The 23,511-nt window shown below is 46.9% G+C and overlaps 1 protein-coding gene across 10 annotated transcripts in view; it reads left to right on the top strand.

Annotated features, from left to right (window-relative positions):
• Positions 1-18,362, top strand: part of ROBO4 (roundabout guidance receptor 4) — a 104,713-nt gene extending 86,351 nt beyond the window's left edge. For 4 of the 10 annotated variants that reach the window (XM_083588356.1, XM_083588353.1, XM_083588357.1 and 1 more), the window contains exons 18-20: positions 3,436-3,845; positions 9,802-10,065; positions 16,122-18,362. In XM_083588356.1, coding sequence (XP_083444482.1) covers positions 3,436-3,845; positions 9,802-10,065; positions 16,122-16,288 — 841 coding nt within the window. In that variant the 3' untranslated portion in view covers positions 16,289-18,362. The remainder of the gene's footprint in view (positions 1-3,435; positions 3,846-9,801; positions 10,066-16,121) is intronic. The other 6 variants (XM_083588355.1, XM_083588358.1, XM_083588360.1 and 3 more) reach the window with 3 other exon arrangements.
• The last annotated feature ends 5,149 nt before the right edge of the window (positions 18,363-23,511 follow it).

The following is a 23,511-nucleotide window of genomic DNA, read 5'->3' as shown; positions in this document are numbered from 1 at the left end:
GACTGGCTTTCCACGTTTTGAAGTGAGCAAAGTTGTTCACATGACCACCCAAACCGTAAAGGCCAAAATGGTCTTGCAGGCCACAGGAGGTGTGCTTGTGGGCTTCAAGAAAAAGAAGAAGAAGAAGAAGAAGAAGAAGAAGAAGAAGAAGAAGAAGAAGAAGAAGAAGAAGAAGAAGAACAACAACTAGGGGAGGAGGAGGAGGAGGAGGAGGAGGAGTTTGGATTTGATATCCCGCTTTATCACTACCCGAAAGAGTCTCAAAGTGACTAACATTCTCCTTTCCCTTCCTTCTCACAACAAACACTCTGTGATGTGAGTGAGGCTGAGAGACTTCAGAGAAGTGTGACTAGCCCAAGGTCACCCAGCAGCTGCATGTGGAGGAGCGGGGACGTGAACCTGGTTCACCAGATTACGAGTCCACTGCTCTTAACCACTACACCACACCAATAAGCCTGTGAGGAGGAGGTTCCCCCACCTAAAGAACCCTCCCCTCCCAATAAGATTATTTAAGTGCAGAATCTAAAATTATCTAAGTGCCCTGCTGGGGCTTGGTGTGTGTGTCATATAGGAATGGGCATTCAGTTCACATTTAAAGATAATAATAATAATAATAATAATAATAATAATAATAATAATAATAATTTATACCCCACCCATCTGGCCAGGCTTCCCCAGCCATTCTGGGCAGCTCCCAACAGAATATTAAAAACATGATAAAACATCAAACATTAAAAACTTCCCTAAACAGGGCTGCCTTCAGATGTATTCTAAAAGTCAGATAGTTGTTTATTTCCTTGACATCTGATGGGAGGGCGTTCCACAGGGCAGGCACCACCACTGAGAAGGCCCTCTGCCTGGTTCCCTGTGACCTTACTTCTCGCAGTGAGGGAACCACCAGAAGGCCCTCAGAGCTGGACCTCAGTGCCTGGGCTGAATGATGGGGGTGGAGACGCTGCTTCAGCTATACTGGGCCGAGGCCAGTAACTTAATTCACAGGTAATGGAAATAACTTAATTCACAGGTAATGTGTACAGAAATGCATGGACCAGAACAAGCTAGCCATAGAAATGTATTCTATGTTGTGGTGGTGGTGGGACTGCTTTGCAAAAATGTGTATATGAGGCAAAATTGCTGATGAATTTTCATGAAGATTTAAAAATAAATAAATCACAAACTGATGTGGAAATGTTGAGAACTGAACTTCAGATTGGAACCAGCCAGAAACAAAAAACGACTGATTTGCTCATCCCAAATGCAGAAGAATTCATCGCAAGGGTAAACAGGGCAACTGTGGAATGTAATAGACCGAAGAACAGAAAAGCTGAGCAATGTGCCAGTGGTTGGGTTAGAGTTGACAGAAACAAGCCCGTGCCGGGAATAGCACTCGCCTTCTTAAAGAGTTCTTTGCTGAGATTTACCTTGTAATTTAACCGGGACGATGTATCCCTGAAATGAAGAGTCGCATGAACAAGTTGCTAATTAAATAAAAACCTCTGGATTGCTGGTTTCCTTTTCTGGCAGTTTCAGCTGCCCCCCCCCCCGAATGCTCTTTAAAAGATGAGCATCATCATTCCACTCCATCCCAAATACCAAAGAGATCCTTGGCAGAGCTCCAGCATGGGCAATTTGCCTCTGTCAGGGATTTTGTGCGGGTTTAGCAAAAGATAAAATAAAGGAAGGGCACTTAAGCGAATAATGCAGGCAGATGGACACGGGTAACACTTGGAGAATTCTGGATGTTGCATGAAATATACTCAGAGTCGCAAAGTGATTTCATGCTCTTTATTCAGCTCATAGTGGTGAGGAGGAATGAATGAAAGTCCCCTCAAGGTATCTGCTTTATATACATTATTTACACAATGGGCTGCACATGATTGGCTAATTCCGGAATTCTACTGTAAGCCAATCAGGTTGTGGATTCACTTCTATCTGGAGCATGATTGGGTGGTTCCTGCCAACCAATCATACTGCTGCATTGTTCTAGGACCAATCAGACTGCTGCATTCTGAATCCTATTGTTCTAGGACCAATCAGACTGCTGCCTTTTGGATCCTATTGTTCTAGGACCAATCAGACTGCTGCAGTTTGGATCCTATTCAACTCAGTACATAACATTGCAGCACTGCCAAAGCAGACCTCAGCTGGGTCATTTCTTGGGTGGGAGGCTGCTGGCAGGATGGGATGCCCCATAGAAACGTGCCAGGGATGATGAAGGGGTTGGAGCATCCTGAAAGGGTTAGGAAGGGTCTGTTGAGCCATTGGAGATGTCCACTTGGGGCTGCAACTGATGGCGAGTGGTGGAGGGCAAAAGCAGAACCAAAAGTGGCAGAGTTTGCAGCATTGCAGGACTGTATAGCTTCCCCCTCCCTCTCTCCGTTTTCCTCTCTCTTTCTCTCTGTACCACCCTATTGCTGAAATGAGACTGCATGAAATGAGACCTAAGGCCACAGTGGACCACCACTTCCCAGAGCCTAAAGCATTTGGGGTTTTTTTTTTAGTCTATATCAGAGATGGCTCATAGCATCCTTGAACCATAGAGGTGGAGAGGTCCAGTCCAACCTCCCTCAAGAGGCAGGCAGTCCAGCGCTAGAGCATCCCCAACCAATGACTATCTGACCTCAGCTTGAAGTCCTCCAAGGAGGGAGAGACCACCAGCCCTCTTAGCATAGATGGGGAAATCTGTCACCTTTTGCTTTTCTGTGTCTTCCAGTCTTCCAATCTTCAGCTTAGTTCTCTGCATTTCCTGATGCAAATGCACCACTATTTTGGGTGCGCATTTCTGTAATTTGGCATGCTTGTTTGCAACTTTGCCTAATATATACATTTTGTGCAAAGATGTTTCCCCTAATGAAGTGCATTTTTGTGTTATTTTATTTTATTATTTTATTTATTATTTATTTATTCAATATTCACTGCCCTACACCCGGAGGTCTCAGGGCAGTTCACAAACAAGATCACAACATATAAAATCAAACCAAAAACAATAACACATTTTTTTTAAAAAAAACAACAACCCCAAAAGAGCCACATTCTAAAAGGGTGTTGGATGTCAGTAAGATCAACCAACGGCCTGGTTTAAAAAGGAATGTTTTTGCCTGGCTCCTAAAGGTGTATAATGAAGGCAGCAGACAAACTTCCCTGGAGAGAGCATTCCATAGACACGGAGCCATTTTCACCGACATGTGACTTTTTAGGCTCACGGTATTTTTAACGTATGCATTTTTATAGACATTACTTGACTGGAGGTCTGCACAGTAAAATTTGGAGAAGTGTGAATTTCAAAGGACTCTTGTGTCCTCATTCTTGTACTGTTTAAGAAATGCTAATGTGTATTTAATGCTACACATCTACTGATGTTGTTGAACCAATGTTGCTCATTTCTCCTTGCTGGACATGGCTTTAATTGCCTACTTTTATTGCCTTTCTCCTAAGGCAACAGAGCGACGGCGTTTCTGCTCCTCCGCGGGTCTTCTCCCCACCTCATACCTATGGCTACATCTGTGGTCCGCTGGCCTCCGAGCTGCTAGAGAACAGTGCCGTGGACGACGACGATGACCCCAACATGGAGGAGGAAGGTGGCTGCCGTTCCACAAAGTTCTTCCGCAGTTTCTGCTGGACCCCCTCGTCCAGCCTGAGTGAGGACGACGCCTCGCTGGGGGGCTCCCTGCTCAACGGGTGGGGATCTGTCTCGGAGGACAACGGCACCAGCACCCGCTGCAGCCTGGTCAGTTCCACCGACGGCTCCTTCCTTGTTGACGCCAGTTTTGCCCAAGCTCTGGCCGTGGCGGTGGACAGCTTCTGCTTTGGGCTGGCCCAGAGGGACATTGACAAGGCGTTGACAGGTAACAGCATCCTTTCCTGGTGAAAATGTTCACAGGGGAACAGTTAGGGCCAGAGGCTTGCAAGGGTGATGTGGGGCTGTGCTTCCCTCCCTAAGCCTGGCAGAAACTTCCCAGACTTTGGGAAGGAGGCGCCAGGCTTTAATATTTTAGTACTCTAATTTACTGGGAACATTTAAGAGACTAGCCTAGTCCCCCTAGTCCACTGACCACACACCTCTGCTTCCCTTCCTTGTAGCAAATAACTGGTGCCCTTCTGCTTATTTATTTATTTGCTTGTTATTTTAAGGCACCACCTTTCCATAAAAGGTGCCCAAAGCGTCTGGCACCAGTGGAGTCCATCAGCAAAATAAAAATAAAAATGAATTCACAAGCGGATAAGCAATATAGGAATCAAATCAGAGGAGAGCAGATTTTAACAAAATGGCAGCTTGTTAAAAAATATAATTAAGGGAGATGGGAAGAGAAAATTTTATTGAAGAGTGGTCCATTTTTATTGCATTTTGGAGTAATAAGTAAGATAGGAATTACTGGGATCACTGTAAAACAGAAAGTGAGGTTATGACAAGATAGAAATAGGTGTGAATGTCTCTCAAATCTATCTATCATCTATCTATCTATATCTATCTATATCTATCTATCTATCAATCAATCATCTATCTATCTATCTATCTATCTATATCTATCTATCATCTATCTATCTATCATCTATCTATCTATCTATCATCTATCTATCTATCTATCTATCTATCTATCTATCTATCATCTATCTATCTATATCTATCTATCTATCTATCTATCTATCATCTATCTATATCTATCTATCTATCTATCTATCTATCTATCTATCTATCTATCTATATCTATCATCATCTATCTATCATCTATCTATCTATCTATCTATCTATCTATCATCTATCTATCTAATCTATCATCTATCTATCTCCCCGCATGTGTGCACAGTCACACACACACAGAGGGAGAAACTATTTTTAACACTTGGTAACATTTTAGACAAGTTAGCTCTGGATCCTGGTAGGATGCAGTTAATCACTAAAAACATATATTTAGTCCAAGGACTAAGAAAACAAATTAATTTTTTATACCAAAATGTTTCAGCTTCCTCCTTCTCCAGCTGCTCTGATGTGAATATAAAGCTAAAGCAAACTATGAGGGCTAGAGGCCATAAAATATTTGGTGGATAGCATCCGTTTTATGGAGTATAATTATGTATTAGTTCTACTGATTATATGTATTCAGTTTTATTTGATTCTTTGTTTATCTGTACATAAAGAGAATTGTGTGGTTTTGGTGTGTGTGTGTGTGGGGAACACACAGCACAGGCTGCAATCCTACACCTACCTTCCTGCAAGTAAATCTCATTGAACTCAGCGGGACTTACTTCTGAGTAGATATGCATAGCCTTGTGCTGTAGTTTAGGGAAACAGATTGAAACACAGAGCAAAATGGTTCTGTGGGGGAGGACAAATGCTTGTTGCTGCTGCTGTTTTTAAAAGGATATTAATTGTGCCTCATTATGGGGAAAAGTTCCTGCCAACGTAGCAGTTTGAAAGCACGTCAAAGTGCAAGTAGATAAATAGGTACCACTCCGGCGGGAAGGTAAACGGCGTTTCCATGCGCTGCTCTGGTTCTCCAGAAGCGGCTTAGTCATGCGAGATGCTTGTTGCTGCTGCTGTTTTTAAAAGGATATTAATTGTGCCTCATTATGGGGAAAAGTTCCTGCCAACGTAGCAGTTTGAAAGCACGTCAAAGTGCAAGTAGATAAATAGGTACCACTCCGGCGGGAAGGTAAACGGCGTTTCCATGCGCTGCTCTGGTTCTTCAGAAGCGGCTTAGTCATGCGAGATGAGCGTCGCAACCCCAGAGTCAGCCACAACTGGACCTAATGGTCAGGGGTCCCTTTACCTTTACCTTTACCCAACCTAGGGAGCCTCCTCCCCCTGGCTCTGCCCAGCCAGCTGACAGCCGACTCTACAAGTGTGTGTGAGCAGAGCCTTGTCCTCCTTTGAGACACCCTCTGGGACAGTGGAGTTCAGTTGCACACAGGGTGTGATCCAGCCTCTCCGGTGCAGCCGACAGCCCCGTTGATTTATTCGGTATCTCCTGCTCAGGTTGTGGGCCCTTCCATTCAATCTCTGTTCCTCATAATAAGGCAGACGGCCAGGGAAGTGCGGTTTGATTTATCGCGGCAGTAATTCTCCCTTGCCGTTAGAACGAGGCTTTTGTTTCAAGTTCTTCTCCCCGTATTGCAAACTTTGAGGGCCGTAAATGACAAGATTGATGGAGCAAGCGAAAAGGAGGGGAGGCCAGGGGAGCCAGGAGGAGGAAAGAGCTTCCGGGCACAAATATGCTGAAAATCCCTGAGCGACTGGCCAGGAGGCAGCTCCCATTTCCCTTCCCCTCATAGGCAGAGGGAGGATTGATTTCGCTCCTTCCTAACTGATGCCTTTGAAACTCTTCCAGCCTTTGCCCCCCCTCCCCACGCAGGCCTCCATTGTGAGGTCTGGTAAGGCTTAGTGTGCTTGACCTTGGACTCAGCTACACAGCAGCAATTAAAATGTTTTAAATGTGTTGCAAAGTGCAATATGCAAATGTGGCACTAGATGGCGAAAGTGAGCTATGCAAAATTCAATGGATTTTTCAAAACGTTTTGAAATAAAGAATTTTCACAGTATTTTCTTAAAAAATATGTGTGTAGATTCCACCCCAGACAAGCCTTTTGGGCATCCCTCCAGATTTCTGCATTTGGCATTGCAGAACAATCCATTCCCAGCCAGTTGGGAGACTGGCAGCAGCAGGGGCGTTGTTAGGGGGGGTTGACTGGGGGGTTGACCCGCAACCCACATTTTTAAAAGGTTTTAAATATATATACAGTGGTACCTTGGGTTAAGAACTTAATCCGTTCTGGAGGTCTGTTCTTAACCTGAAACTGTTCTTAACCTGAAGCACCACTTTAGCTAATGCGGCCTCCTGCTGCCGCTGCGCCTCCATCGCGCAATTTCTGTTCTCATCCTGAAGCAAAGTTCTTAACCCGAGGTAATATTTCTGGGTTAGCGGAGTCTGTAACCTGAAGCGTCTGTAACCCAGGTACCACTGTATGTGATTAAAATGTAAAAACAAAACTTTTGCTTACAATGCACTGCAAAGTGCGGGGCCAGTGAGACCCCAGTCACAGATTCTGTGGATTTAGGCTTGCTGGATATTGTGTATCTAAGGTAGTGATATCATCATCATCATCACGATCATCATCAGTAACGTTTCTTACTCCTCCATCTCCATAAGATCCCAGGACGGTGACACAACAGTAAAGGTAAAGGTAAAGGTACCCCTGCCCGTACGGGCCAGTCTTGCCAGACTCTAGGGTTGTGCGCTCATCTCACTCTATAGGCCAGGAGCCAGCACTGTCCGCAGACACTTCTGGGTCACGTGGCCAGCGTGACAAGCTGCATCTGGCGAGCCAACGCAGCACACGGAACGCCGTTTACCTTCCCGCTATAAAGCGGTCCCTATTTATCTACTTGCACCCGGGGGTGCTTTCGAACTGCTAGGTTGGCAGGCGCTGGGACCGAGCGACGGGAGCGCACCCCGCTGCGGGGATTCAAACCGCCGACCTTTCGATCGGCAAGTCCTAGGCACTGAGGCTTTAACCCACAGCGCCACCCGTGTCCCATGACACAACAGTATAAAAATACAAAATTAAAAAGTTGAAAATAAACGCACCCAATGTGCATTTAAAGCTCATGGCTCCCCCCCCAAAGAATTCAGGGAACTGTGGTTTCCCCCCCTCACAAATTCCTAGCACCCTTAACAAACTCCTGGGATTCTTTGGGAGAAGTTGTATGCTTTAAATGTGCACTGAATATGCTTTAAATGTTCAGTGCAGATCTGTCCAAAGATAGGCTACAGAGGCGTGTCCACTAGCAGCTGGCGTGGTAGGATGGTAGTGCTCACCTGAGCTTCCAACAGCTGAGTCCCTGCTGCTTACTGGGAGGGAGAAGGTCAGCATGGGGGCAAATGTCCTGGTGGAAACACTAAATTAGCTCTCACAGCGCTTTTGCACCGCACTGACTTATCAGTTCTCAGTTCTCTCCCCCTTTCCTTCTGGATAAGCAGCAATGACTCAGCTGTTGGGAGGTCAGGTGAGCATTGCTGTCCACTGGCTATTGAGTGGTAGCCAGGGCCTTGTAAGTTCGTGCAGTTGCCGGGCAAAGAAGGGAAAAAATAAGTGTGTGTTTGTGTGTGCATGTCTGTGCGTGAATGTTGGATGTTGGACTTGTTTTTGTTGTAAAAATGCACATGCACAGCAAGTCGTGGCAATAGATTATGGGCCCCATCTGCCTACAAAGCACTTGGATAATCCCATCAGCAGCCCATAGCTCAGAGTAAGCCCTTTCAGCAAGAGCCAGAATTTGTTTTCACCCCTGCAAAATTCAGCCAAAATTTGCAGCAATGCATATAAATCAGCATATGCATGTTTTATGCAGATTTGTGTATCTGTGTCTTTGTAATGCCCCTGAACAGCTTCATATCTGAGAGGGAAAGAAAGTTCTCTCTTTCTTTACAGCAGGTATAATTCTGTAAACTTCTATCACACCCTTTGCCCTGACTTAAGCTGGAATCCTATACTTGTTTACTTGGGAATAATTTCCATATGACTCAATTAGAATCGACTTCTTAGTAGATATGCATAGGATTCCATTGCTTGTCATCTTTTTTCTTTTCTTTTTTATCTTAGGAGCCACCCAAAAGCCTGTTTGTTTTATCACTCATTTGTTTATACAAATTATATACAGCTTAATTTAAAAAAGAAATCTGTAAGTGATTCTCATGCGCCAGACCATGGATCATTTTAATTTCCCTTGTCCTGCTTAGACCTGCATTCATCATAACACACATACCCTACAAGGAAAAAAAAGCAAACTTCTAAACTGGAACATATTCAGCAATCTTGCACAGGTTGCAAACCCTTGAACGCTCCTAAACCCCCTTGTCAAAGGCACAGTCAGGGGGAATAAAATGATTTATGGGCCCACCATTTCATCACATATTTGTAGGTGCAAAAGAGGGGATTGGAAATTGCATTAGGGATTCCAAGAGAATGCGGAGAGTTATTCCCAATTTTATTAATGCAAAACCCTGAAATGTGGTGGTGTTGCTTTTGCCAGTAGCATTAACACACACACACACACTTTTCTGTAACAGCTCTGGTGTTTTCCCTTCTCTGCACTCCCAACAAACTGCTGTGGACTTGTCTGAGCGATACTAAGGAACGGGGCAACTGAATCTGGTTGCAATGATGTCATTATTTTTGCAGTTCAACGGGATCCCTTGGAGGTGGTTCTGGACATAGGGCAGGGATAGAGCGTCTGCTTTGCATGTAGGTGGTCCCAGATTCAACAACAACAACAACAACAACAACAACAACAACAACAATAATAATAATAATAATAATAATTTATTATTTATACCCCGCCCATCTGGCTGTTTCCCCAGCCACTCTGGGCGGCTTCCAATCGAGTGTTAAAAACAATACAGCATTAAATATTAAAAACTTCCCTAAACAGGGCTGCCTTCAGATGTCTTTTAAAGATAAGATAGCTGCTTATTTCCTTCACATCTGAAGGGAGGGCGTTCCACAGGGCGGGCGCCACTACCAAGAAGGCCCTCTGGCATTTCACTGGCATTTCCAGGTATGACTGGGTGAGAGCATCCTGGACAGACACTGTAAGCGCTGCAATGAATCAGAAGATGGACTCTCCTTCACTGGAAGTTTCCAACCAGAGGTTGGAAGGCCATCTGCCAGGGATCCTTTAGCAAAGGGGTTGTCCTTAGCTGACCCCTGGAGGTCCCTACCTGCTCTGTGACTGTGCTTGGTCTTTATATGAAATCCCTGCTTCCCTTGAGTGGGTGGTGACCTGCCTGCTCTTCTCCCTTGCAGATATTTTGCCTTCAGCACCCCCTCTCCATGGACTCCTGCAACCACATGTTTCCTTGGAGAGCTCAGAGGAAGCTGAGCAGAAGCCTCCCGGATCGCAGCTCCTTCCTGCGTGGGAGTGGAGCACAGATTGGGTGGATGAGGTGGAAGCCAAGTATCCACAGAAGGCTGAGAACTGGAACGCCATCCCGGAGCTGGGAAGGGGAAAGGCGGCGGCAGTAGCAGGAGAAACCCAGCCACTCACTTCTGCCTTGCAGGGGATAAAGGGCAAGTGTTTTTTGTCTTTTATTTATTTATTTGGGAAAGTAGCCTTGGAGGCTGCAATCTGAAACAGAAGAGCAAATGAGAGTAGAAAAGAACTCTTCCCCTTCCTTCTCTCTTTTTTAATATACATTTTTATTGAATTTTTAACCTATCAGTTCCAACAGTCATACAACATAACTTCTCATCTTATACAATATTTTTAGACTTCCGTCAACACCTCTGATGATTTTCCGTTCTTTATCACTTATTCTGCATTTCTTAATTTCTATATTACCTTTAATTATCCTTAACTAATAGTTCTCTTCATAGTCTTTCTTGCATTATTTCAAATAATCCGCTTTACAAAACTTCTTGCAATCCTACTAGCGTAATCTGTTCATCACAATTACTTTTCAAATAGTTCATATATTTACTCCAGTCTTCTAAGAATCTCTGATCCCGCCGGTTTCGAATCCTTCCTGTTAATCTTTCTAGTTCTGCATAGTCCATCAACTTCATCCTCCATTCTTCTTTCGTCGGTAGTTCTTCTTGCTTCCATTTTTGTGCCAATAATATTCTTGCTGCTGTCATTGCATATAAAAACAACTTACAATCCTGTCTATTAATATCATCTCCTACAATGCCAAGTAAAATTGCTTCTGGTTTCTTAATAAATGTATATTTCAACATCTTTTTCATCTCATTACATATCATTTCCCAGAAGTTTTTCACTTTTTTACATTCCCACCACATATGATAAAAAGTGTTTTTTGTTATGTTCTTAATACCTGCTTGTGGGGTCCAGGGGGAAAAAGAGGACTGGGCTCTCTGCACCTTTAACAGTTGCATTGAAGAATATATTTCACTAGATGCTGCTTGCCTGACAAGCTGCACCTCCCAAGGTGACCCTCTCGTACGCAGCTACCAAAGCAGGGGGAGACACCTCTGTCCTCCTGCAAGGGATGTTTTCCAGAACACATGCTTAGCTGCCTTACAGCTGATATCACAAGTGACTACAGGTGTGGGAAAGGTAGAAATGCAGCTGGATCAAATAAATTGCAGCAACGCCTGCAGCCAAGCTGGTGCCCAACATAATGCTCTGCTTTCCTTTGGACCACATCAGTGAGGCTGAGAGGGGGGGTCTCAACATCTGGGCAGCCCAGGACCTCCATACTCTCTGTGCATGCTTGCTCCCCAGGGAGGTCACTTTGGTGTTGCTAATTCAGTGGTTTGGCTTCATCCCCTCCATTGTCTCTCAAGAGAGATGCCAACAACAACAATGAATGGGGGGGTGTGTGATCCCTGCACTGTGGTCTAAACTACTGAGCCTCTTGGGCTTGCCGATCAGAAGGTCGGCGGTTCGAATCCCCGCGATGGGGTGAGCTCCCGTTGCTGAGTCCCAGCTCCTGCCAACCTAGCAGTTCGAAAGCACACCAGTGCAAGTAGATAAATAGGTACCACTCTGGCAGGAAGGTAAACGGTGTTTCTGTGCACTGCTCTGGGTTTGCCAGAAGCGGCTTAGTCATGCTACTAAGCATGACCGAAAAACTGTCTGCGGAAGCGGACAAACGCCAGTTCCTTTGGCCTGTAAAGTGAGATGAGCGCTGCAACCGCAGTGCCGTCTGCGACTGGACTTAACTGTCAGGGGTCCTTTACCTTTACCTTTACCTTTACCCTGCAAAAAGCCAGCTTGAAATCCCTATCCACCAGCTGATGCGCAGGGAGTTTAATCCTCCTTGGTCACTATCTTTCCCCCACCCACACAGGCCAATTTTAACAGGTGGGTGAATCAACCCACCTGTCAATCACCTGACATCATTATGACATCGGATGAGTGACAGGTGGGTTGTACCCCACACCTGTCGACACTGGCCTTTGGGATGGCAGGAGATAAAGGTCTGGCCAACTAGGCCAAAATTGCTCCCCGCCCCTGTACTAAAGCTACGGACATCCTTTCCCCTTTTGCATATGGTTAGCCTGGGAGCAGGCCCAGCATCCAGATGTGGCATTGTTGTGCAGCTGCAGGGTCCCGGTAACCTACTCCCATCATCCCTGACCACTGGCTGTGCTGGTTGGAGCTGATGGGATTTGGAGGCTGACAACATCTGGAGGGCGAAACCTGGGGGGTCCCCACCCATGTCTCCACCCCTGTCCTAGAGCGATCTTACATTGAGAGCATGGTGGGAAATGTAAATGGTGGCTCCACCCCCCCCCCCCCAGCACTGATTCAGAGCACTGCTGCTGCCACAGTTCATAAATTTTTTGTGTTCTGCTTGGTTGTGCCAGAGGCTTGACTTCCCAGTGGGAATTGTTCATCTAAGGAGATCCCAATCCGTCAAGTCAAGCTGACAGGGTGGGGAAGTGGACTTTGCCCTCTGGACCCTCAGTAATGTTGTCTGCACCCTAAAAGTCCTGACCTTCTGGAACTGAGCTGATGGAAGTCAGGCGGCAAGAAATTCAAGCTAAATAGGGAGGGCATTGTCATCTGGTTTGCTGGGGACAATAAACAGCAGGAAAAAAAGAATGGTTCTCCTGATTTGCAGCGGCCTTGTCTGTACATTGCAAACAGGACATACGCAACTCTCTTGCCCAGGGTTGGCCCGCCTTTTGACACGAGAGATTCCTTTGCACTTACGAGTTGGGTAGATTAAGCAGCCGGAATAGGAGGGAGCTTTTCAACCCCTGGCAGCACTGTGACTTGGTAAATCACCACACCTGCCAAAATGCCCTTGGCCTCCTCAGCTACTCAAGATACACAGACTTTGTTAATTGCAAGACGTCCCCCTGCCTGACCCAGATCTGAGATGTTGCTCTACGGGCCAACATGAGAGCATCACACATGGTGATTTGGGCCATTGCAACTCCTGTACTTCAGCAATTTTGCTGCTTGTTTTGCAGATTTTGCTAAAAGCCACCTGCTTTCGAAGGAATAGGGTGACACCCCCACCCCATTCAACTGCCTATGTGGCTTCTCTCCTTTTGGGTGGGTGTGTCTTATAAATTGCCGGAGGTGCGGTGAATTGGGGCCAGTGTCTGCAGCCCACGACTGCTCCATGGTGGGGGCAGGGGGGCACAGAGAAGACCTATTGATTTCCAATGCTCTGACTGACTGATGGCCTCCCACACCTTTGCGCCTCAGCAAGCAAGGAAGAGAGATTCAATTAGTGATGGAAGTATCCCGTGCACCTTGCCCCCCCTGCCATATCCACTTTGGATCAGAGCCTCACACGGGAGAAAGCCTCACTCCCCAAGATAGGTCTGAGCAAGCATCCATCAAAGGCATTCGGGGGTCAGAAGGCAGGTGCAAAAAAGAGCAGGCCAGAGCTGCTCCTGCATCTTCAAGAGTTGTGTTGTAGAAGGAAGGCGGATGAGGCTCATAGCTCAGTCCTGCAGCACCTGCCTTGCATGCCAAAGGTCCCAAATTCAATCCCTGGCATCTCCAGGTAGGGCTGGGAGAGAGGCCTGCCTGAAACCAGCCAGGATAGACAACATGGAGCAAAAGAGGCCAATTGGTCTGCTTCAGTCTAAGGCAGCTTCCTATATTCCTATGATAGGAATCTGCTGTACCTTTAATTAGCATGGTGCATTGGAAACTCCTCCTGCACCTTTAATAATGGAGCCAAATAGGGGAGTTGAGCAGGTGACAAGCTACATCTGCAGAAACTCCCTCTTCTGCATAACTGGCAGAAGTCCTGTCCTGGTTTTTGTTTGTTTGTTTCCAGCAGGCCATTGTATTCAGAGTTCACTGAGCCTCTCTGGCGTCCTTGAAGGAGAATAGTTGGATCATCAATAGAGAGCACTTGTCATATTACAAACTAAGTCACAGACCGTGATCTATGTACTCTGGTAAGAAGGCCGAGTACTCTGCAGTGATACATACTTATGACAGTGCCAGGAGATCAGCCACTGCAGGAGATCAGCCACTCATCAGAGGCAGCTGCCGATTAAGGCCAGGTTGGACAACCTCTGGCTCTCCAGCAACATCTGGAGGGACAATGCCAGTGGTTTTCAACTAGTGTGCTGTGGCACCCTGGGGTGCCTTGAATGATGGACAGGGGTGCCATGGGCAACACTGGCCTCTGTCCCTCTTTCCTTCCCTCTGATGCCCTCTTGCGTCTCTGCCTCCCAAAGGCTTGCACAGCTGTTTGTTGCAGCAGCCCTGGTGATAAGCTCTCCTGGAGAATGGTGCTTCTTCGGCTGGCCAGGGGGTGCTGGTTGACAGGAGCTGAGGCAAGTGGGTGAGGGAGTCAAGCCAGCCATTACACCAGCCCTTGCTGTTGGGAATGGAAAGACTAGTGGGATGTTGGGCAGGCAGGCACCATGCTGGCCTTTCTTGTGCTTGCTGTGTACAAGACCTGCCTGGGAGCTGAGTGCCTGGTGCTGAAGGGAGGCCTTTCCAACATGCTGGCCTGGCAACGCCTACTGCTGCCACTGCTGTCTCCCTAGGTAAGGTGCTGGCCTCACGTTCACCTTGGGCCATTCTCCGTTGGGCCACTAAGGCTCGGGGCATCCTCTTTCTAGGCCCCTGTGGGGCAGTGTGAGGAGGCAGCTGTCCTTGGGGCAGAGGGGACAGCTCAGAGACTGGGAGCAGCAGCAGCAGCTGCCCAGAGGACTCCCAAGGAGAAGGAGAGGAGAGGAGGCTGAGGGAACACTCCACAAGGGAGGGTGTTTGAAAAAGGGTGAGAGGCTGCCAGCTCTGCAGGCAAGGGGTGACATAACTGGGCTCCTGAGCCCCACAGGGGTGCCGCAGAAAGAATGCAGTTGGTCATGGGAGCTGTGGGCTCAAAAAGGTTGAAAACCTCTGGACAATGCAGTATTAGCACCCATGGGCACATGCTTAAACAGATGCTGACACATGTTTGTAGCTGCCCTCATTAACTGCCACTCTCTGGGCTGTCCTTACCCCACTCCCTGCAAGCCTTCAGGCCCTGCAGTTCAGTCCTGAGTTCCATACCCAGCTGCACCATTGCCAAGAGGACCAGATGAAATAGTGTCCCCTTAGGTGCAGAAGCAGACATTTTGCATGGGGCAAGGAGTTCTGTTGAGGGGCCATAGCTTGGCTGAAGAGCATCTGCTCTTTATATAGATGGTCCCAGTTCAAACTCTGGCATCTCCAGCTAGGCAGAGGCGGAGCTAGCTGCTCCAACACCGGCGCAAATGCTGTGCACCCGGGGGGGCCGCCCGCAGCGAGTGGCAAGCATCCCAGGGGGGTTCTGCCCACAGCGAGCGGTGAGCATCCCAGGGGGCGGCACAGTGATGTCACCCCCCTCAGGGATGACACCCGGGGCGGACTGCCCCCACCACACACCCCTTCCTCTGCCACTGCAGTTAGGACTGGGACAGATCGCTCTGTGGAGTGCCCTGCCAGTCAGTGTAGACAATATGGTGAACCAATTCTGCCTAAGTCAGTTTCCTAAACTAATAGGTCTCTTAACTGAGATTCTTCAGAAATTTGTTGGGGTTCACAGAAGGCGGAGGAGGAATGAAACAGAGACTTCTCAGTAGAAGTTGTTTGAATAAAGAGCTGTTTCCGTGGAGTTAGCCCTCGAGTTGTCAACTTTTTCTGTTTTGCTGCTCCTGCTCCTATGCTTTTAACTGCAGTTTAGATTTTAGAAAAAACTTCTTAAGTTGTTGTTTAAAGGCAGAGGTGCAAGGCCCATAAAAACAGGCAGTTCTGACCTTGCTTATACCAGTCAAAAGGCAGCAAGCTCTTTATTTGGACGTCTGCTTGTTGCACCATTTGGATATTATTATTAATTTGCTTCTTTTCAGGGATGTGGGGGGAAAGAGATGGTTCTTCTAGGATATGCTGAGCAAAAGCCCTGCTGCAGGAAAAGTGCCTTTGTTTGCACCAGAGGGAGGCCTGCCAGGCACACGCTTTTGACCGGCTCCAGTATGTGCACACAGGATTTTTCCCTTGGTTGTCAAAGCAACGGCTTCTGGCTTTGCCCAAATCTTCTGTGCCCCTGCCCTGGTGCGTCAGTATTGCCTGGAACAATATCCTTTTTTGTGCTTGAGCTACAGCCCCTCCCTGCCCCTTCCCCAAAGGACAGTAATAGCAACAGACTGTTTCTTTTCAGGTGCCTGCATGTCTGACTCAAGCAGCTATCCAGACAGAGAAGCTGGGGCCATCAAGGCTCCTCTGACAGCTACCCAGGACTCTGGGTCAGGATCCTTTGCCATTCCCAAGAGAGGAGAGGAACCGGTTGTGGAAAAGCTCGCCACGCCAAACAAAGGGGGTCGCTGAGAAGCCCGGAGAGCACATCTGAGTGTGGGGACAAAGGTGCATGAAACAGATCAAGGAAGGCCTCTCTTGCACTTCCTTGGAAAGGGGTCTGTCAGGATCAGAGAGGGATGGGGGAGACATTCAATTCAGTTTGCATTGAGAGGAGGATTGATCAAATTCACACTTTTCAAAATGATACACAGACCAGAACCCAGACATCCTTTGAAATCCACCCTTGTCCAGATTTTGCAACGCACTTCTCCAATCAATGTTTACAAAATATGGCTAGATTATGGGAGAGGGTGCATACATTAGCAAAAATAACATACCCCCCAAAAAAAGAATTATATTAGGGGAAATTGCCTGCAAAAAATATGTACGTTAGTTAAAACTGCATTTCAAAAAGTGTTTGTTAGGAGAAATTCGCATGCCGGTGAATTTTCATGAGGAATTGCAAATCGCTGGAGAAATGTGGAAAACAGAATTTAAGACTGGAAAAAATGAGGAACCGAGGGAACCAAAATTGATGGCTCCTTCATTCCCTAGCCCTAATCAGCATCTCTTCTTGGCCAGTAGACTTTCACCAATCTTGGCCTTTGTCAACAAACCCAAGCGTATATTTGTAATTCTTCCTGGGAAGGAGAATTTCCATGGAAATTCCTTGGGAGTCCTTGAGCCAGTTCTGCCTGCATGTCATGGACCTTTGCAAAATTTCAGAAAGTCTCTTCTCATTCCAGCATCTCTCAGGGGGAGACAAACCCCTGTCTGAAACCCTGGACTGACGACAGCACTGAGTTTGAGGGATCAATGGCCTGATTCTGTGTGACCCCCTCTTCCCACCTCAACCATAGCATTGTTCGTAATATATGTGGAAGAAGGGACCTGCCCATATTCTGTTCGCAATTTTTTTTAGCTTTGAGACTAGTTTGGACTATTGAGCATCATGCAGCCCTGTGCAAACTTAAGTGGGAGTAAGCCTCATGGAACGCAGCGAGACTTCCTTCTGAGTAAAAATGCATAGAATTGGGATGTCAGTGAGTCAGGCCTGGGATTCACCGTCTCTCATTTTATCCTTGGTGTTACAGTGTATGTTTTTTGGGGGGGATAGGGAAAAAGATATGAGTTTACACTTTTTGAACTGGTCCTTCTATAGCCTGCCATGATGATCTGCAGTCCAGAGCAGATGGTCAAGTGGTGCAATTGCATAATTTTAGACTGTGTTCCTAACACCCCTCCCCTCTTTAGACAGCAATATATATTACTTAACTTCAAAATGTGGTAATCCAGCATTTAGGATTGATGCATTTAGGAGCCTTCCCGCTCCTGCAGCTGAATGGATCCCTGGACATCTGCCCCAAAGTCCTACCGGGATGGCACCATTGAGCTGAACGTATTTAGCTTTGCAACAGGAAAACCTTCACCTGCTGATTCTTGCATATTAAATGGACTATAAAGGGAGAGGAGCAAAGCCAGAGCAGTGTTTTCTTCTCCTCCTTCTTCTCCTGGCCATATTGGCAACTCTTCAGAAGTCTGATCATCGCAGGTGCCTCTGAGGTGGAGATCAGTGTGAGGATAATGAAGAAAAACCCTCTGGGCCTTCTCTTCATTGGCTTGTCTCCCAGGATCCATCAGCCTCTGCCACCATCTGGGTTGCTGACTTGCAAGGACATTTCTACTGGGCAGGGGGGCACTTTTTCTAATCTCCTACTTATCAATTGCCAACACTGTGGATTTTTAAAGTTTGGACTGAGGTCCCCACCACCATCGTCCCCATGCAGCCTGCAGTGGTTTCTTAGAGAAAGAAAGAAAGAAAGAAAGAAAGAAAGAAAGAAAGAAAGAAAGAAAGAAAGAAGAAAGGAAGGAAGAAAGAATCTTCAAAGTGGAGAAAATAGCAACTTGGTAATCATTTTCAACTTGGGCAGCCCTTTGTTGCTTTCTCTGTTTTTACCTTTTTGCGGGAGAACTGTTTACGTCGCTGCAAACATTTCCTTCCTTTCGAATGTCTACTAATTGTGCCTGATGTGGTGCAGCTACTAACTTTTTCATGTGTATGTGTGTGGCCTTACTGTGTAAATAAATTGAAACATTTCCAAAAGGTGCAATCCATTTCGTAGCATCACAGTGTTTCAAAGAGGCCATAGGTACGTGCCAGTTGTTTCCTTCTGTACATCCTTTACCTAAGAGGTATTTACAACTGACCAGGTTGGGGGTGAGGGAAAGCAGGGGAGAAGTTGGTTCAGGGCAAGTCATCCCAAGAGGATGTGGGTGTCCATTTCCCAGACCATCCAACTGATAGAATTCGGCAAGGAGTGTACCTTAAGACGTGGTAGCTGCTCAAAGAGACCAAAAAGCTACATACAGGGGCTGGAAACCTCAGGTATAGAGGTCAAATGCAGCTCTCTGTCTGGTCCTTAGACTTCTCCCCAGTCCTACTTTGCCGGACTAGAAAGTGTCCTTCAATTCTGCCTCTTGCATGCATATTTTTGTGTGTTTGTGTGTGTGTGGACACACAGAAAGAGAGAGACCAAATATGTCACCTAGTATGTCACTAAATGGATATGCACTATTTTATTTTATTTTATTTATTTACCGCCCTTCATCATAAGATCTCAGGGTGCTTCACAGAATAAAATACAGGATAAAAACATGAAAACAAATAAAACAAATCAGCAAAACAATAACCCTCGCTTCCCACACATTTTAAAGGATGTATAATGTTAGTCAGTCAAAGCCCTGGTGGAAGAGGAACATTCAAAACCTGAAGGTGATTCGGAAACTTTGGCTAGTGCAGAATTCAGCAGCCAGGTTGCTCATCAGGGCAGGACTGTTTGAGCATATTAAAACGATCCTGGTCTGACTGCACTGGCTACCAATTAGATTCTGGGCCCAATTGAAGGTGCTGGTTTTGACCTATAAAGCCTTCATCAGCTCAGGACCACAATACCTCAAGCACTGCCGCTTTCCATATGAACACACCCGGACCCTGGGATCATCTTCTGAGGCCCTTCTTCGTGTGCCTCCTCCTCAAGAGGTCTGAAGGGTGGCAATATGAGAACGGGCCTTCTCTGCAGTGGCTCCCTGTCTGTGGAATGCTCTCCCCAGGGAAGTTTGCCTGGAGCCTTCTTTATACACCTGTAGGCACCAGGCAAAAACATTTATTTTTAACCAGGCCTTTGGTTGTTTTGATTGACATCCTGTGTGGTGTTGGGTTTTTTTTTTTGGGGGGGTGTTATTGGGTTGTTTTTATTTTGATTATGTATTTGATTATGTCCTGAGACCTCTGGGTATAGGGCAGTATAATAATAATAATAATAATAATAATAATAATAATAATAATAATAGGTAAAAGGTAAAAGGCAAAGGACCCCTGGACAGTTAAGTCCAGTCAAAGGCGACTATGGGGTTGTGGCGTTCATCTCACTTTCAGGCCAAGGGAGCCAGCGTTTGTCCACAAACAGCTTTCTGGGTCATGTGGCCAGCATGACTAAACTGCTTCTGGTGCAATGGAACACTGTGACGGAAAGCAGAGCACACGGAAACGCCATTTGCCTTCCCACTGCAGCAGTACCTATTTATCTTCTCGCACTGGCATGCTTTCAAACTGCTGGGCTGGCAGAAGCTAATACTGTGGAACCTCGGGTTGCGGACGTAATCCGTGATGGAGGCACATCTACAACCCGCAGTGTTCGCATCCTGAAGCGCTGCATATGCTGGTGAGATTTAGTGCTTCTGCGCATGCGCAAAGTGCGATTTAGCACCTCTGCACATGCGTGATCGACGAAACCCAGAAGTAACCCGTTCTGCTACTTCCAGGTTTCCCGCAGTCCGCAACCCGAAAACACGTAACCTGAAGCATCCGTAACATGAGGTATGACTGTAACAACAACAGCAGCAGCAACCAGCACTTTGAATTGGGCCTGGAAACTAATCGGCAGTCAGTGCAGCCGGGCCAGGATCAGTGTAATATGTTCAAACAGGATTGGTGTAATATGTGTCATACAGATACATTTCTGCATATCAGTAAAGATTCTAAACTGTTGGGGGGAATTAATAAAACCTCTCTGAGTGAGAGGGGGATGACATCTCTCCCTTATCCTGCTTATATGGGAAATAAGAACATAGGAACATAAGAGGAGCCTGCTGGAGGAGTCCAGTAGTCACAGTGGCCACCCAGAAACCATGAAGCAGGACCTGAGCTCTGGAGCATTCTCTCCTCCTACTGAGATTTGCTCCTTTCACCTTGCCTCTAAATATATCTTGCTGGGCATCCGAATGGGGCTATTTCACTCAGGTCCTCTGGCTGGCCATGGTGGGAGCACAGGATGTTGGGCTAGAGAGGCCCAGCAGAGCATTTAGGTTTCTTATTTCATTTGGAAATACAGACCAGGTGGGTTCATAGGTTCAACCCATACAGTTGCCCCAGCACCTCTCTACAAGCCTTGGCGCTCGCTGAGCTCAACGCAGAAACCGAGAGGCGGTTGGGCTTTTGGTAGTTTTGTATTCCGGTCAGACCCACAGCCTTCAGTGAGCCAAGAAAGGGTCAGGGAGTTAAGTGCTTGTGCTCAGTTTGAGAAGAGGGATGGATAATTTTATGGCCGCAATGATAATTTTATGAGCAGAGCTTTTGCTTCTTAAGACGAGCTAATTGGATTTGGTGTTTTCGGGACATTGGCTGAGCGGCGGGAGAGCTGGGCATGAAGTTCTGCCTCTGTGAGCAGCCTGGCCTAATTACTCAACTGCATCAATTACCATTAGGGGGGAACAAGGCACCATTTGCTTGGCCCATCACTGGTCCCCTTCTGCAGCATCTTCTTGGCTTATTGATGGCTGAGGGTTTCTCCTGCTTGCTGCTCTTGCAGAAAATGATATTGCTAAACCCTGAGCTGCCCACGTTGAGCCTGGATCTTGGAGAGCATTGAGGCAAAGAGACTGAGCAGGAAATGAGAATGTCCCTGGAGCAATTCTTGCCTCTGCTACAGACTCAGAAGGGGGACTCTAGCAAATATGGTTTTGCTCAATCTCAGCCTCTGCACCTATCATACTGGGATAACAGTACTGGCTTGCATTTCAGGGTTTTTGCAATGATTACTGAGATCAAGGATGTCGAAAGTGGCACAAATGCATACCCTCCAACATTTGTCTGATGTAAATTGGGATGCCCTGTTCAACAACAACAACAATAACAACAACAGCTTTATTATTTCTACCCTGCCCATCTGACTGGGTTGCTCCAGCCACTCTGGGCAGTTTCCAACATATATAAAAACATAATAAAACATTAAACATTAAAACATGTCCCTATACAGGGCTGAATTCGTATGTCTTCTAAAGGTTGTATCTCCTTATCTCCTTGGCTCGGGGGTCCCATAACTCCATACCCTCCATAAATTCTCCGATGAAAATAGGGACGTCCTAAGGATAAGTGGGATCAAAACAGAAATTGGGATGGCTTCTGTAAATATGGGACTGTCCCTGGAGAATAGGTCTGTAAATGCTAAGTATTAAATGGTGCATAGAGCCTAGTTAAGGTCGCCATTGCCAGAAGTTATTCCAGGTACGATGGAACTTCAGTGAGCTTCCTCCTGCCTGCCTGTCCCCCCCCCCCAAGGTTTTCTGGGGAACAAGCTTACAGTGGAGTGAGCAGCAGCCTCCTGTTTCCCCACAATGTTCTGTAGCATTGGCAAGGTCACTGTCAGGGTTAGGCATGGCTGGGCACTTGCTAAGGCCCACCCCTTTGCAGGCCGTAGACCAATGGATTAGCATACCCACATTTTATGCAAATCTGTGTGCTCTTTGCTTGCTCTGTGCCTACATGCATTTACTGACAAGGGCAGTGGAGACAAGATGCAGCTTTCCTCCTCTTGAGATTTACTGTATTTTTCGCTCCATAAGACACACTTTTTTCCTCCTAAAAAGTAAGGGCAAATGTCTTTGCATCTTGTGGAGTGAATGCTTACGGATGGTGGCAGGATCCTGCTGCAGTCATGAGCGGAGGATCCATGGCTCCCCTTCCTTCCCTCCTCCGTGGCTCGCTTTGAAGCAGCAAAGCAGGAAAGGAGCCGCTTACACAGGTGTAAGCGGCTCCTGTCCAGCTTTGCTGCTTTAAAGTGAGCCACGGAGGAGGGAGGGATGGGCGGGCGGGCTCTCCTTCCCTCCCTTCTCCCTGGCTCAGCTCCCTTTAAAGCAGCAAAGTGGGAGAGGAGCCGCTTATATGAGAGGAGGCTGCTGGGGTTCCTGTGTCGGGTCTGTCCAGGGGTGTACTGCCTCCTCACTTGTCGCTCCTTGAGCGTGCACGCTAAAGAAACATACAGCTCCTGTCCCTCTCCCTCTGATATACACTGGTAGTTTAATAAATAGTTTAGTACAACATTTGTTTCAAAATATTCCCCCCCCCCCGTTTTCCTCCTCTAAATACTAGGTGCGTCTTATGGTCAGATGAAAAATACAGTAATTTTCAGAGACCCTGAAAGGCATCTAAATCCAGACTTATGACAAAGGCACTCAAGAGGCGATTCAGTGGCACAAACTTTAGGAAGCTGTTCCCAGAACCAGGGCCGGTGCAAGGGATATGGTGCAAGGGGCCATAGCTCAGCCACAGTGCAACCATTCTGCATACAGGTCCCATATACATTCCCTAGCATCTTCATGCAAGGCTGTGGGAGACTCCCTGTCTGAAGGAGGAGAAGGAACGTGGGGCAGGAGAATTCCCATTGCGCAGCTGGAAGTCCTTCTGTTGGCAGAGCATGCTAGGTGAATTTTGCCCATGACTCCCTTCCCCAAGAATCCTGGGAACTGTAGTTTACCCCTAATAGTTCCCAGGTCTCTTAACAAGCTACAGTTCCCTGGATTCTTGGAGGGGAAGCCATGGGTGGATGTCTGTGCCTCACATGTCCAGAGACCTCTGGCATAAGAGGAAGAGGATACTCTACTGATGCAAGAGGGAGAAGAGCTATTAGCAGCCACTGACTTCCTGGTACCATTGCGACGTGGAGTCGCACAAGGCGAAACTCTCAGCGGCCTCTTGCCTTCCTTTTGCCAGTCATCCAGAGGATCTTGGCAGCGTTCGGGGGGCCCATCTGGTTTAATCAGGGAACTCCAGAGGGGTTTCCTGTTGGAGAGGGGTTAAATAAACACAGGCAGCTGCTTAGCAGAAAGCCTGGAAACCCAAACCTTTTGTGTTCATTAAGTGTGGCCAAGCCAACCGCCCCCCCGGCCTCCCCAGTTTCCTTCTATGTATTACGTAA

This window comes from Podarcis filfolensis (genome assembly GCF_964270895.1).
Source record: "Podarcis filfolensis genome assembly, chromosome: 15".
In the NCBI taxonomy this organism is placed as follows: domain Eukaryota; kingdom Metazoa; phylum Chordata; class Lepidosauria; order Squamata; family Lacertidae; genus Podarcis; species Podarcis filfolensis.
Note: the sequence above shows the minus strand (reverse complement) of the source record. Positions and strands in the feature narration are given on the sequence as shown.